The sequence below is a fragment of the Lynx rufus genome, unplaced genomic scaffold (assembly GCF_022079265.1).
Source record: "Lynx rufus isolate CCGP_SWC_20201006 ecotype Redwood Valley unplaced genomic scaffold, mLynRuf1.p SCAF_2, whole genome shotgun sequence".
Lineage (NCBI taxonomy): Eukaryota > Metazoa > Chordata > Mammalia > Carnivora > Felidae > Lynx > Lynx rufus.
This window is the reverse complement of record NW_025814834.1, coordinates 72,960,987-72,976,267: the sequence shown is the minus strand read 5'-3', so window position 1 is coordinate 72,976,267 and position 15,281 is coordinate 72,960,987. Positions and strand designations below refer to the sequence as shown.

General features: G+C 33.4%; 1 protein-coding gene across 17 annotated transcripts in view; it reads right to left on the bottom strand.

Annotated features, from left to right (window-relative positions):
• The window catches only part of BAZ2B (bromodomain adjacent to zinc finger domain 2B), a 328,851-nt gene that overhangs the window by 68,198 nt on the left and 245,372 nt on the right, over positions 1-15,281 (bottom strand). For all 17 annotated transcript variants that reach the window (XM_047083192.1, XM_047083202.1, XM_047083199.1 and 14 more), the window contains 5 exons: positions 11,855-12,065; positions 6,822-6,914; positions 6,645-6,706; positions 1,904-1,969; positions 171-236 (listed from right to left, as the gene is read on the bottom strand). In XM_047083192.1, coding sequence (XP_046939148.1) covers positions 171-236; positions 1,904-1,969; positions 6,645-6,706; positions 6,822-6,914; positions 11,855-12,065 — 498 coding nt within the window. The remainder of the gene's footprint in view (positions 1-170; positions 237-1,903; positions 1,970-6,644; positions 6,707-6,821; positions 6,915-11,854; positions 12,066-15,281) is intronic.

Below are 15,281 nucleotides of genomic sequence, written 5' to 3'. Positions count from 1 at the left end.
ACAATATACATACAATAAAAGCACACATTATACACGTATTGTATCTGTGCTAAACATTTTAAGATAATTATTTTGAGGAGAGCTATTATTTTTGTATAATTAATACTGGTGTAATAGCGTATAGTTTTTATTTTTGAAAAATAAAAACTCTGGTTCTCATCTAAACTAACCTTTATTCGTTTTTCGGCCTCCAATAATTTGGCATTTGCTGCTTCTTCCTTCTTTTTCTTTTTAGCCTGTGCATGCAAAACAGGTCTCAAAGTCATGCAACAGCACCACTACAACTTGAAAATAATCTCAGACTTAAAAATGGAGCTACATGCCTCACAGGTACAAAACAATATGTAACATATATGTAGACAATTACATACCCCCCACCAGTTAACATTACATTTAACATACTAATCTCATTTTTAATGTATAATTAGCATTAAGATATACAAAAAGTTTTAAAATGTATAAAAGTATGTCAGCTTTTCCTCTTCAAACTCTGTTAAAAGTCTGAAATAACTAAGCATTGATGTTATTTTAACTTAACACTTAAACACAGAAAAACCCATTTTGTAGCATGTATTGTCTTTTTTATAGTTTTTAAAAGTAAAACATGATTGCTGTAGAAAGTTTAGAAAATGGGGTGGATTTTAACTGATAAAAAAATTACTTAATGAATAAATCAGTAACATAAAAATGCACATGTCTGTCCACTTTATTTGAAATTTCTTCAACACTTGAAATTTGAGATAAATCTGTTCCTCAGATGATTTAAATGACACATTAAATCTCATTTTCCCTAGCTGTGCAATGTGGTTAATTAAAGGTTTTTTTTTTTTTAAATAGGATGGAAACATATTTCATGAAACATATTTTGATTATTAAGATTGTGCCATCAAATTTGAGCTTCACAATCTTAAAGTCTTTAACTATCTTGTAGTTTATAACTATCCAGTAGTTATTATCAGTTTACTTTAGAGATAAGCATATTTACTATTTGGGAGGTTTTAAAATTAATTTGAAGGCGGTAAGGAAATATCTGTATATTTCTGGATGGAAAAAAACAAACAGAAAACCTCAATTATCTGGGGTCCTCAGAATTGTTTTACATAGCAATAGTTTTCTGAATAGCTGCGAGGTTATAATAATTTTAAACATTAAAAGTTTATTTTTACACTTATGGATGAAAATAATTTTGAGACCTATGCCTGTTTAGACATAGTACCACTAAACATAATTTAGCTTTTTCTTGATGACTCAGGACAATTGTTCTGAACATCAGTTATTATACTACACAGTTCAATAGAGTAATGTATTTTGGCCATTAAGGTGTTGAAAATTGCTTGCTATTCAACTAAAAATTACATGCTGTTGCTAGGTTTTTTAATTCCTATATATGCGGGTTGGAGTTTTTCTGCATTTTTCCCTTCCTGTCTTTTGGCTATTACTTCTGCTGTTGCCAACATATGTCTTTAGCCCTATTCCAGTAGCTTCAGGGGAAGGATATATTAGAAACCAGAAAATCAAGCTAGTTAAACTGTTTCTACATTTAAAATTTACTTTTACTTTTGTAATGTTTTATTTCTAAATTAAAAATAAGTATCTAACTATATGTCCTAATGAGTTTTCTAAAAGTAAAGAATATGAGTTTTAGCACATGAACTTTATGACGACTATATTGTCTGCTCAGAGGTTTCCTCTTTATTTTGTCTTATTTTCTGGGTTTTTATTAGACTAATTAGGATTAGATTAGCTTGCTACTTAAATAAGGTTCAGATAAGATCTTACTCTGCGTTACTTTTAAAGAGAATTTCTGCTGAATGTATTAATTTGTATGAGTGAGAGAATATGTGGGTAAAATTTTTATTTTTGCAAACTTTAAGATATATTATATCAAATTTAAGAGCTCTACCTCTAGAATTTGCTGGGCTCGAAGTTCTTTTTCCATTCTGATTTGTTGTATTCTTTTAATTTTTTCCTGTAGAAAAAGTTATAATTTAAGACAATAAATATGTAGATGAACACATTTAAGCAGAATGAAATTAATTTAAGGTAAGTACACATTTACCAAAGGTTGCCCATGCTGGATCTAAAACTTAATGATTTAGCTTAGCATCACAAATATATATATATATATGTATATATATATTAGCATCACAAATATATTATATATATATATGTTCATGTCTTAATAGGATTTTACAAAATTTCTCAAAACAATTTATAAAATACAAATTCTAACTAAGTATATAGAAGCCAGGTAAACCAAGGTAATTAAACTCATTTAGCCTGTTTGCAAGCATAAGTAATACCTACTTTGAAATAAATATAGGTCAGAATGATCAGAAAAAATAATACATCAGGAATCAGAAAACTTAAAGCTAGTTCTGAGTTACTGTCATTCATTACATGATCTTGAACATATAACTACTCTTGTATAAAACAGGGAGAAGTGCTTACCCTTTACTCACTATGTCATGACACAATTACAATTCTTAAAAAAGTGTATAGTGCTATACAATTGTAATAGATTAACAATTTTTTCCATACCATAATTTCTTATTTCACATAGTGAATAACATGATAACATCACATTACAATAAGCTAAATTCAGAAGTAATCTAACATTATTTTAAAATGGGTCAACTACAATTTAACATTGTAAGGAATAATTCACACAACATACTAGGTATTAACATTGTCTAAATTTAATGTTCTAGTTATTGTTTTAGAATTCAGTGATCATGTAAATTTTGATAAGAATTTTACAGCTGATTTAAAATGATGCCATAAGCTATAAGCACATTGTTAACAATTTCATGTTCATAAATCCCTTTGAAATTCCCAAATTGGCCCTGATAAGAATACGTAGTTTAAAAAAACCCCAAAAAACAAAAAAAAAAACCCACCAACCCCAATTGTCCTGCTTGCAAATTGCACTGTTCCTAGGATTTCTAGAACCAACCCATTTTACACTGCTTTCTATTACAATACCTACTCCAATCTCTGGATGCTAGTGTACCTTTTGAAGCTATGCTTCAACATGTTGTTTTTTTATTAAATTTCTTTTTTTTTTACTTTTTATTTAATTTATTTATTTAACTTACGTCCAAGTTAGTTAGCATATAGTGCAACAATGATTTCAGGAATAGATTCCTTAATGCACCTTACCCATTTAGCCCATCCCCCCTCCCACAACCCCTCCAGTAACCCTCAGTTTGTTCTCCATATTTATGAGTCTCTTCTGTTTTGTCCCCTTCCCTGTTTTTATATTATTTTTGTCACCCTTCCCTTATGTTCACCTGTTTTGTCTCTTAAACCCCTCAAATGAGTGAAGTCATATGATTTTTGTCTTTCTCTGACTAATTTCGCTTAGCATAATACCCTCTAGTTCCATCCACATAGTTGTGAATGGCTGCTTTAACATGTTTTTAAACTTACTCCTTTTTTTCCTCATACTAATGTTATTGATTCCCTGCAGGGCTCTCTACTGCAGGAAAAGGAGATTTCTGAAATTACTGTTCTGATTTTAGAAGACTGATCACATTCCATAATTTTGTTTTTGGTGATCCTACTTGGTATTGAATATTAATTATAGCTTGCCAAACATAAAAACCCAAGAGTATCTTTTATTTCATTCAAGTCTTAGAGAAGGCTGTACTTGATCCACACTTGATATATTTATTTAGTTTAGAACTTGAGACCTAAGTAAAGCACACTTTTGATTTAATTTTCCTGCTCTTGTTAATCATAAGGTTATAAAATGGTATATTCTCAAGTCAGCAAAAGTGATTTATTATTTTCTTAGGCACAGAGATAGGTATGGAATCTTGGGCTTAAGTTCAACTCAGAGCTTTATCTTAGCTGTCCAAGTGATTCATATATATGTACATATATTTGGTAGTGCTGTCATTAGCATTAGCAGAGATGAACCTTGTTTATTAATTATTATAATATAAATTCACCTTATAATATTGAGTACCCAATCACTGAACTGGGCACTTTACTTAAAATATGTTGATCATTAAAAAAAAAACACATGGGGCGCCTGGGTGGCTCAGTCGGTTGGGCGTCCGACTTTGGCTCAGGTCATGATCTCGCGATCCGTGAGTTTGAGCCCCGCGTCAGGCTCTGTGCTGACAGCTCAGAGCCTGGAGCCTGTTTCGGATTCTGTGTCTCCCTCTCTCTGACCCTCCCCCATTCATGCTCTGTCTCTCTGTCTCAAAAATGAATAAACGTTAAAAAAATTTTTTTTTTTTAAACACAAAAACAAACAAAAAACAACAGGGGCCCCTGGGTGACTTGGTCAGTTAAGCATCTGACTTCTGCTCAGGTCATGATCTCACGGTTCATGGGTTCGAGCCCCACATTGGGCTCTGGGCTGACAACTCAGAGTCTGGATCCTGATTCGAATTATTTGTCACCCTCTCTCTCTCTCTGTCTTTCAAAAATAAATAAATGTAAAAATATTTTAAAAAAACAAAAACAAAAACACAGGAGTTGCGGTTATCTTTTTTTTTTTTTTAACCTAAGAGAAAATTGAAATTGCTGGAGGGTAAATATTTTGCCTAACATCAAATACTAAATATAGAGACCTGGTTAGATTCCAATGCTTTTGCTCTTTCTACTTCATAATAATGCTTCTGCAAGTCTCTTGAAAATTGCTTTGAGGACTATATGCTGATATATTGGGGCCTACTAGGTGGAATAAAGAATCCAGATGATAAGAAGCATGTGATACCATTTAATCCTAGATCTTATGCTGACTTTAAAATAGGCATTGTTACTACGTGAGTAAACCCATGCTAGACTTTGATTCACTTTGTTGGCAACAACGAATAAGTCAAGTGGTATTAAAAGACTAGCCTCAGACAAATATCTTGATGAATATCTAAGGTTAGTTCATTTGTATTCATGTTGCTGGAACCTTGGGACCCCAATGCTTTTTTGATGAGCAGCAAAAACTATGTAGGCTTAAGGTGTAGCCACTTTAAGAGCTTAGGAACACAAAACTGAACTTCAGAGGCTGATGAAATCTGGTGCGTCTCTAGGCATTAGGAAATAGGATAAGCTGTAAAAAATTAGTATTTCACTTAAAATAAAATAAAGACTATTTTTACATATACATGGAATATATAATAAATATTTATGTTATTTTGATAAATATATATACAGTGCCTTTAGCAGTCACAATCAACAAACTAAGGAATGAATCTGAGTTTACAATTGACCACATTAAATTACAGTGAGGAGTATACCATATAGTTTGGTGTTTAATATCTGTCTCTTAAAAAGTGAACATCTGTTTGTGCCAGGCATTGTGGTATATACGCTACATTCCAAGATCTCGTTTAATCATTAGATAATGAGGTTATTTCCTTTTACCATGGAGGAAATAGAGACAAAGAGGATAATTCATCTAAGATGACAAAAATATTATGCAGTAGAGCCCATATTCAACTCTTGGCTGCCTGACTACAGACTAAGTTCTGACTCCCCATTCCACATCAACTGTCTCTAATCCCACATCACATCCAACCCAAGCCATTTATTTAGCAGCTATTTATATAATAACACAATTTACTTCATTTCATACTCAGAAAAAACTACTTGCTGTTCAAAATATTAAATGAATAGTAGTTCCCTCATTTCCTTTCTGCTTTAATGATTATACGAATACATGGAGATGGGAGAGTAGCTCACACCCTCACATCTTAAATGCTCAATATCTTGTCATGCCATTGCATGAATTCTTAATTCACTTATAAAAATTTAAAAATCATTTCATCTACCTGTACTTAATTTTGAAAACTACATAGGGGAGAGAGATTATAGATAGAAGATAGAATGTTGGATATGTTGAAATAGTGCATTCTTGGTTCTGTTTTTTTTTTTTGTTTTGTTTTTGTTTTTGTTTTTTTTTTTTTTGCAGTAAGAATATTTAAGCATTCAGAAGCAGGAGACAAACCTTATTCTATAAACTTGAATTTAACTTTCTATGTATATTTTATGTATTTCAGAAGAAGAAGCTTCTCTTACTAAAATCTAAACATTTAAGCAATAGCCTTCATTTATTGATAATTAATTTTAAAAGTTTGAAAGCTGTTCAGATGTCAACCTATATTCAAAGTCTATCAGGATATTAAAAATACTTACACAAATCTACTATTTGGTAAGCTTTAAAAACTTGGAAGTATGAGACTTGGTTCAAAAATGAGGTGAATTTTAATTAATGCAAGATGACAACTTTGTAAGTAAGATCTATAATAATAATGTGAAATGTGGTTATTTCAGAAATCAAGATGAAAATAATGTACATATCTACATATGCCAATAAAGCCTCAATATAACAGTTGTGCTTTATTTTTTTTTTTTTTTATTTTTTTATTTTTAAAAATTTTTTTTTTTCAACATTTATTTATTTTTGGGACAGAGAGAGACAGAGCATGAACGGGGGAGGGGCAGAGAGAGAGGGAGACACAGAACCGGAAACAGGCTCCAGGCTCTGAGCCATCAGCCCAGAGCCCGACGCGGGGCTCGAACTCACGGACCGCGAGATCGTGACCTGGCTGAAGTCGGACGCTTAACCGACTACGCCACCCAGGCGCCCCAACAGTTGTGCTTTAAAAATCAGTTCTAATGCATAAACGTACCTGTTGTTTCATAATCTTTATTTGTTCTTTTTGCTTTCTCTTCTCCTCAGCAGCCATTATTGCTGTGGTGAAAACCGAAGCACAGATATCATCAGCAAGGAAACAAAGAGGAGAAACTTCTTATAGAATTCCCCAACACTCACTCTTGATGTTTATGTTTTCATTTAAATCACCTACCTTGTTGTTTTTTAGCTTCTTTGGCAACCCGAGCCTGTTCCTGCTTTTGAAGTTTTCTCAAAAGCTTTATTTGCGCTGCTTGTCTGGCTATTTCTGAAAAACACAACATTTCAAGAAATATTATTAACAACTTGACATAACTGTTAACCTAGAAACAATGACTGTGTGAAACTGCTATCACCATGAAAGGACATAATTTTTAAGGAAATCGCCTAAGGTTAGATACCAACTGAGAGAATGGTGTGGCAGCAAATTTCATGTTTATTTCCCCTAGAAACTGCTAAATTATTTCACCAAAGAAGATCCCACACACAGAACTACACAAAAATTATACTTCTTTTAATTCTCTTCACAAAGGGTAATCTGAGCACATCGGTTTTTGGGTTTTTTTTTTTTTCACATTTTGTGTAATCCCCACTTCGTAGGAAAGTAGTAGCTAGTATGCAAAAATAGTGCTTTAGCTTTGGTCTTAAAAATAACAAAATACATGAAAAGGAAAAAGGACTCAACATAGAACAAATGCAAAGCCTCCAAAACTCAGTATCACAATCAGCTATATAAATGGTAGTTTCTGAATCCAGTGACATTTTCATTTATGAAGGAGAGGGTCTAAATCTTCTAAATAAAGAGTACAGAATGTCAAGGGGTTTTAAAGACAACTTAGTTCTCATAATTTTTAAGGACAAATGCATGAAACTGGGATAGACTGACATGATGAGTGGCCCCAACTATTCATTCTTCCCTCTTCCATGTCATCTGCAATGTGACTTTGCAGTTCCTCTCATCAAGAGGTGACATATATTTATCTTCTTGTCCCTTGATTCTGAGTTCAGACATGTGATCTTCACTAGCTAATAGGATGTTAGCAGTTGTGATACACAAAGAAGGTTGAAAATATACTTGTACTCTTTCTATTTCTTCGCTTGTGCCTTGCTTGCCCTTTACTATAAAGACATGATTGGGCGAGGCTGCTGAAGGTTGGGACACATGGAGTCAGATGACTTCACGTGTGTGAAAACACCCAGCCAAGATCAGCAGAGCTGCCTAACTTACCTCCAGCTGCTTTGATCTGCGCAACAATTAATGCTTAGTGTTATAAATCACTGAAATTGTGTGGTTGGTTGTTTTCCAACATTACTATGGCAATAGGTAACTGACATGGAAAGTATGTCATGCTTTCTTCTGCTGGCAAACCTTGTCAGCATATTTTTAACTATAAGAGCGCTGTATGGGGCGCCTGGGTGGCTCAGTCGGTTGAGCATCCGACTTCGGCTCAGGTCATGATCTCGCGGTTCGTGAGTTCGGGCCCGCGTCGGTCTCTGTGCTGACAGCTCAGAGCCTGGAGCCTGTTTCAGATTCTGTGTCTCCCTCTCTCTCTCTGACCCTCCCCTGTTCATGCTCTGTCTCTGTCTGTCTCAAAAATAAATAAACGTTAAAAAAAAAATTAAATAAATAATAAATAAATAGTGCTGTATCATAGTATCACTCATAAAATACCACCTTACATTAGACATTATTTTAAACTTTGTAGCAGATGAGTTTTAAGAAATCTATATATTATATTGAATAATGAATATTAATTACTTGAGTTCTACTAATTTTTTCCACCATTTATTGAACTGCTGTATTAAATTTACATAAATTTATTTAATCTTCATAACAATCTTATGAGATAGGCAACATTATGCCCAGTTTACAAGAGAAATAACCAAGGCTCACAAAGGTTAAATAACAAAGCCAAGATATAAACCCAAGTCTTTCTGACTTCACAGTCTATATGATCCTAGTTCTAAAAACCTTTAAGAAAAGTTGAGTGCCTTGAGATTTTAGATAAGAACTTAACCCTCTGTCCTGTAACAGCAGAAGTGACATTGGTTACTATGGCTGATTTTCTATTAATAAGACTTTAAAAAAGGGGAGGGGATGTAAAGCGTCTAACTTTATCTAGTAAACTGGACGGGTTAATAGAAGATGATGCTAAAATATATCTCCAATCCTCCAATAACTCATAAATAACTTTTGAAATATTAATTTGAAAAAGATCTTTTATGGATTAAGAAATTACCTATCCATTTAATTTAAAGATAAAAGTTTACTTTTGAAATAGTTTATTTTCACACAGAATTAGGGATATTTTAGATACACCACATTTTCTTTGGTTCTAAGATGCAATTTTTAAACACAGTCTAAAATCAGAATATGTGTGACAATTGGCAGTACTTTTCTTTTGTAGTGGTACATCTTGAAATAATGGTACATTGCAATGACTATGGCATCTCAGATTCTATGACATATGAAAGGGAGAGGTACTATTTCATATCTTAGAAAATTTAAAGTATTAATAGTTTTGGCAGGTTTATATATTAGGTCAATAGTCCTTTTCATATCAAAACTGCCAGATTCTTATCTTTATTTTCTAGAGAAATTAGAGAACTCTCATGTCATAATGCTTGGGTGTACATTCAAAATTTGCATTTATTTTGCTGTTCTGAACTTTACTTCAAATTAAGTCCAGTAGTTCAGTCTAGGTGAGGCCTAGTAGGATAATATGACAGAAACTTCTAGAATACCTTCAAATAACCCCCTCAACCTGTTAATGTAGAAGCCTTTCAGAAATAAAAGGAGTGATAAAGTTGATTCATTCCTTTCTTCCCAAGAAAAAAATATGCATATTTTACCATATATGCTGGTAAATATTAATAATTTACTTTTAAATATTTAACATTTATATACATGTTGAGGAAAAAACATATACATAATCTTGTGAAAGGTAACAGAATTTGCAAAATGCAACATAATACAACAAGGGAGACTTATGTAACAGAATACAAACCAATTTGAAATCTCAAGGGAGAAAAAAACATTTGGGTAAAAGTTAAATAATTGCCTTTTATTTTGTTAAAATAAAATTTAGTTAATTTTCCATATATAAAGCTGCCATTTTAGATACTAAGTATTAATAGTATTTGTAGTAGGTATTCAAGACATGCATGAAGAGCCCATGCTTTGGGTATCCGCTAATTTCAAGCTTTCTTATTTTATGCAAATAATGCACACTCATCACTATTATACATTCATCAGAAGAGTCAGTGGTTTATTGACAATGTTAATTTTAAAAACCCATCATTTATAGCTGTATCTCTTAATATATTAACTTTTTATCAACCTTCACTAATAACTATTTAGGGGAGATAAAAATCATAACAGAAACCAAATAAAATAACATAAAAAAAATTCACTCTTGGGGCTCCTGACTGGCTCAGTCAGAATAGCATGTGACTCCTGACCTTGGGGTCATGAGTTTGAGGCCAACATTGGGTATAGAAATTACATACATACATACATATACACACAAACAAGCAAATTAAAAAAATTCATTAACATACAAGAGAGAAAAACTTATATGACATTAAGTTACATGCCAGATAGTTAATTTACATGCCATCAGTGGAACTATGAATCAGCGCAACCTTTTTGGAGACAATATTTGCCTGCTAGCTTCCAAAACTGAAAATGCACATACCCTTTGATTCAAAGATTCTCTCTCTACAATTTTATACTATGAAATAGCCATACCTATAGAAGGATATGAATAAATGTGTAATATGTGTTTATTGCAGGACCATTTGTGGTAGCAATGACTGGGAAGCAGCTCAAATAGTCATCAAAAGAGACTGATTAACTGAAGGTAGAGCCATATGTGGCACCACTTTACTATTCAGCTAGTAAAAGTCTAAGGTTGATTTTTAACTGCAGATATAGAAATATGCTCGAGATAAATTAGGTGGAATAAATTAAGTGGATAAATTAAGCAAGTTGAATAGGATGTACATAAGCCCATCTATTTTACAAATGAAAAGATATATATGATACAATATATTACATATGTATATGTACACATATATTGTGTCACATGACTGTGTGTGTGTATGTAGGAGTGTGTGTACTCATTTCTGGATGGATTTATAAAAAACTGTTAATAATGATGCCGCTCATGAGTGTCTTTTATTTTAAAGTGAGTGAGAACAAGTGTCTTATTTGTAAAGCATTCTATTCTTTGAGTTTTGTTGTGGGTGTTTATTTTATAATAAAAACAAAACAGCTCCAAAGAAGTCAATATTATGATAGTGTTTACAATAAAGAGAAATAAGTCAAGATTTTCTTCCGGAAAAAGAAAAACCATGCAAAGAAGTAAAATCCTGTTAGTCTTTCAAGTCAATTTTTATTATCAAGCCTTTATTTTATATTGATTTATATGTTTTTATATATGCTTGTGAATATAAGACACCAATACATCTCTTTTGATGTATATTCAGATAGCCTTAAGAGGCTTCACATTTGTACCTAGTTACTCAAACTCATACAGAACTCTTTTATTTTAGTCAGCTTTCTGTGTCAGACATAGCATGGTAACTTCATGTTGATAAGTTATGTGTAGCTTTCAGTTACAATACATTTGAGGTTATTATGAGCACTTTGTGCTTGAAAAGTAATACTTTCTGGTGATCTTAAAATAAATTATGATTTAAATCTATTAGTTGGCCATTTTGAAAATATATGTGATATATCCAGACTACAAAGAACCCAAACTAAAAAGACTGGGGTTACTTACCAGTAATTGGAGTTCTCTGACTGAAAATTTACTCCACAGATCCACATATTTTGGAGTTATTCCCTTGTACCACCTCAAGGAATCGGGAGCTGTTAAAATGAGAATTTCCAGAAGGTTGGCACCACCTTAAGGCATGTGCCAAGTGCTGGGTGATTCCCTTTCTGTGCAAGCCTTGAAAGCTTATCCCCCACCTTTGTAATTCTAAACACACACGATCTGATGTGTTTATGAGTATGGCTCTTGAAAGGAGCTTACCTAATCAAAGAACTCCAGTTACCAGTGAGATTCCTTATTTTCTCATTTTTATTCTAACACAAATATCTACTTTTCAGAAAGTGAGAGCAGTATCATTCATATTCAAAAACATAAGAAATGCGTAGACATATTAGTATGATCATTACAGTGTCATTCTATCTCTTACCTTGAGCTTGCAGTTTTCTTAGCAATTTGGCATCTGTGTTGTCTAGAAACTCAGCACTTCCCACGTTTGGAGGCCGACCCTTGCGACGTCTCATCCTGGATTCCTCTCTTGCTCGCTGTCTATCTGGATTTGGTGGTCTTCCTCTACGGCCTTCCATTGCCCTGATACGGGGAATGACATCCTCTTCTTTCAAAAGACACCACTGCATTCCCTTTTAATTAACATTTTACAGAAATAATATATTAAAAGAAAAATAAACACAAGTGATCAACATGTCAGAAAATTCTATGTAAATTCAGATATTCTGAAAATTATAAAGCTAGCATAAAGCTTAGAAATTTTAATTTTTAATTAAATTTATATCTACAATTGTTCATGGCCTTTGGCATATCTTTGGTTTTCTTACTTTAATGACTTCAACTTTAAATAGAGATCTAGATCTATAAAAATATATTTATAAACATATGTATCCATAAACCCATAAATAGAGACACATCAATCACATTTCCAAACTATAATGACCATAAAGTTGACAGATATTTGAAAATATTAGTTGTGTGATGACACCCCTATGGATTGTTTTCTTGTATTATCAGTTCAACCAAGCATGAAGCTATCCAAATAACTGAAGGAAGTTTCTCTTTATAGAAATATTACAGGGTGCCTGGGTGGCTCAGTCGATTAAGTATCCTTAAGTGTCTGACTTCAGCTCAGGTCATGATCTCATGGTCCATGGGCTCGAGCCCCAGTTGGGCTCTGTGCGACAGTTAGGAGCCTGGAGCCTGCTTCAGATTCTGTGTCTCCCTCTCTTTCTGCCCCACCCCCCCACCTCCGTCATGCTCTGTCTCTCAAAAATGAATAAACATTAAATAAAAAAAAAGAAATATTACAGATAATAAATCAAGAAGGAATGTAATACCTGATGGATTCAGGGATCTAAGCATTGAACCTGAATGGTTGTCAATCACCAGAAAGAGAGACCACTAGGTAAACATCAGCCTTCTAATGGGGGTTCACTCCATCACCTATAAATTAATCCTGCCCTCTACCAAATGAATCAAACCTAAATGTGATGAGGTTTCTGGACCTAATTACTATAACTTTACAGGAAAAAAAGGATAAGAAGTGTATGTTAAACTACATAGCAAAATTCAGTCTGTAGGAAATTCTACAAATTACTCAGTTTTTTTGAGAAATAAATTTTAAGGAAAAAAAACTGTAAGATTAAAGGAGACTTAAAAGATGTATCAAATACATTTTATCTCAATATTGATTCAAATATAAAACCTTCAGAAAATTAGAATAATTAAAGAACTGAAACTGTGGACAATGCCTAACATTTGATGGTATCCAGAAAGTATAATTTTAAAGTGTGATAATGGTACTCTTGTAAACAACAAGAGTCCTTATCTTCTAGAGATACATATTGAATATTTTACAGATAAAACAAGACGTGTAAGATTTGCTTCAGCAAATGGAAAAGTAGAAGCAGATGGGGACATATGTAAAACAATACTGGCTATATGATTTCTAAAGCTGATGATGGGTACATCGTATATATTACATATTTGAGATTTCCCATTATAAGTCACCAAGAGAAACACATAAACTACCATAATGCTAATGCGTTATAGGAATAATACTGCTCAGTGCATAGATATAGTCTGAGTCTGGTTTTTATTATCCTCAATATGTCAATCAAAACAAATACACTGTTATATTACCTTCTTATTGTCTAAAGTAATATGTTCAGGTAGAAGAATGGCACCCTTTTAAAATAGTTTTATTTCTTACTTCTTCTTTAAAAATATTTATTTTGAGAAAGAGAGAGAGAGAGAGACAGAGAGAGAGAGTGTGTGGGTGTGTGTGTGGAAGGGGCAGAGGGAGAGTATGAGAGAATCTCAAGCAGGCTCTGTGCTGTCAGCACAGCCGAAGATCATGACCTGAGCTGAAATCAAGAGTTGAACGCTTAACCAACTGAGCCATTCAGGTGCCCCTGTTACTTAATTTTTTAAGAGATAATTTCTCTAGGGGTGCTTGGGTGGCTCAGTCAGTTAAGCTCTGACTTTGGCTCAGGTCATGATCTCACAGTTTGTGTGTTCAGAGTTCTGCATCAGGCTCTGCACTGACAGTGTGGAGCCTGCTTAGGATTTTCTCTCCCCCCTCTCTGCTCTGCCCCCACTTGCACATGCTCTCTCTCTCTCTCTCTCTCAAAATAAATAAATAAACTTAAAGAGAGAGAGATAATTCCTTTAATATGAAGGTTAAGGAAATTTTCAAAATTTCTTCTTAAAAGAATGTTAAACTAGGAATTTAGCTTGAACCACTGTAGTCAGTTCTGCAACCAAAAACAATAAAAAGTTGTTGAGTTACTTTTTATTCCATGATTCCTAATCTGGGGCAAGAAATCTTGATTATCTCATTCAATGGGTATTAAAAATACAAATACTACTCCTGCTACCATCCTGGATGAGAGTTACATCCCACATTGCAAGCACTGTGCTTTGTTCCAGGCATTTTCAATACATTAATGTTCACAACACTTCTAATATGGTGGGTTTTATTGTTCCAACATTACAACTGAGGGAATTCACACCCAGTAAGGTTAAATAATTTCCTGAGGTACAGAGGCAACAAGGAATAGAACTGTATTTTGAACCTAGGACTATCTCACTCTAAAACCTGGGCTCTTAACCTCTACATGTAATTGATTGATGTTACAAAGATGTTTTTATATTTGATAAGTGACTGACAACAATATTCAGCCACGAAAGCATGCATGACCAAGATTATGTCACAGAAGAATTGTGTCAAAAAACCCAAATGAATATAATCCATATTTGTATGTTAAAAATAATGTCTATACTAATTATTTGCAGTAATTCTCATGTGAAAAATAATTTTAAAAAATCTTTTTTAATGTTTTTTGAGAGAGAGAGAGAGAGAGAGAGAGACAGCAAGTGAGTGGGGGAGGGGCAGAGAGAGAGGGACACATAGAATCTGAAACAGGCTCCAGGCTCTGAGCTGTCAGCACAGAGCCCGATGTGGGGCTTGAACTCACGGACCTCAAGGTCATGACATGAGCCGAAGTTGGATGCTTAACAAACTGAGCCACCCAGGCACCCCTAATTTTACAAAGTAATTCTGAAGGAAGTAAAAAATTTTTCCTCAGATTTCAAATGAAGTCAATAGGAACAACAGTTCTACGAACTGCATTTTAATGCCACAAACCAGTGAGAAGAAAGTCATCAAAACAGTTTTATGTTTACCAGTATGGGAAGCTTTTGATTCGTTTAGATTTTTATTTTTCTGTTATGCTTTTAGGCACCAAGGCAGTATGCATCACATAAATTGAAAAATAGAGAAGTGACATTTGTGACACTTGGAGAAGAGAGAGACTAATAAAAGAGTCTGTAAAGGAATCTAC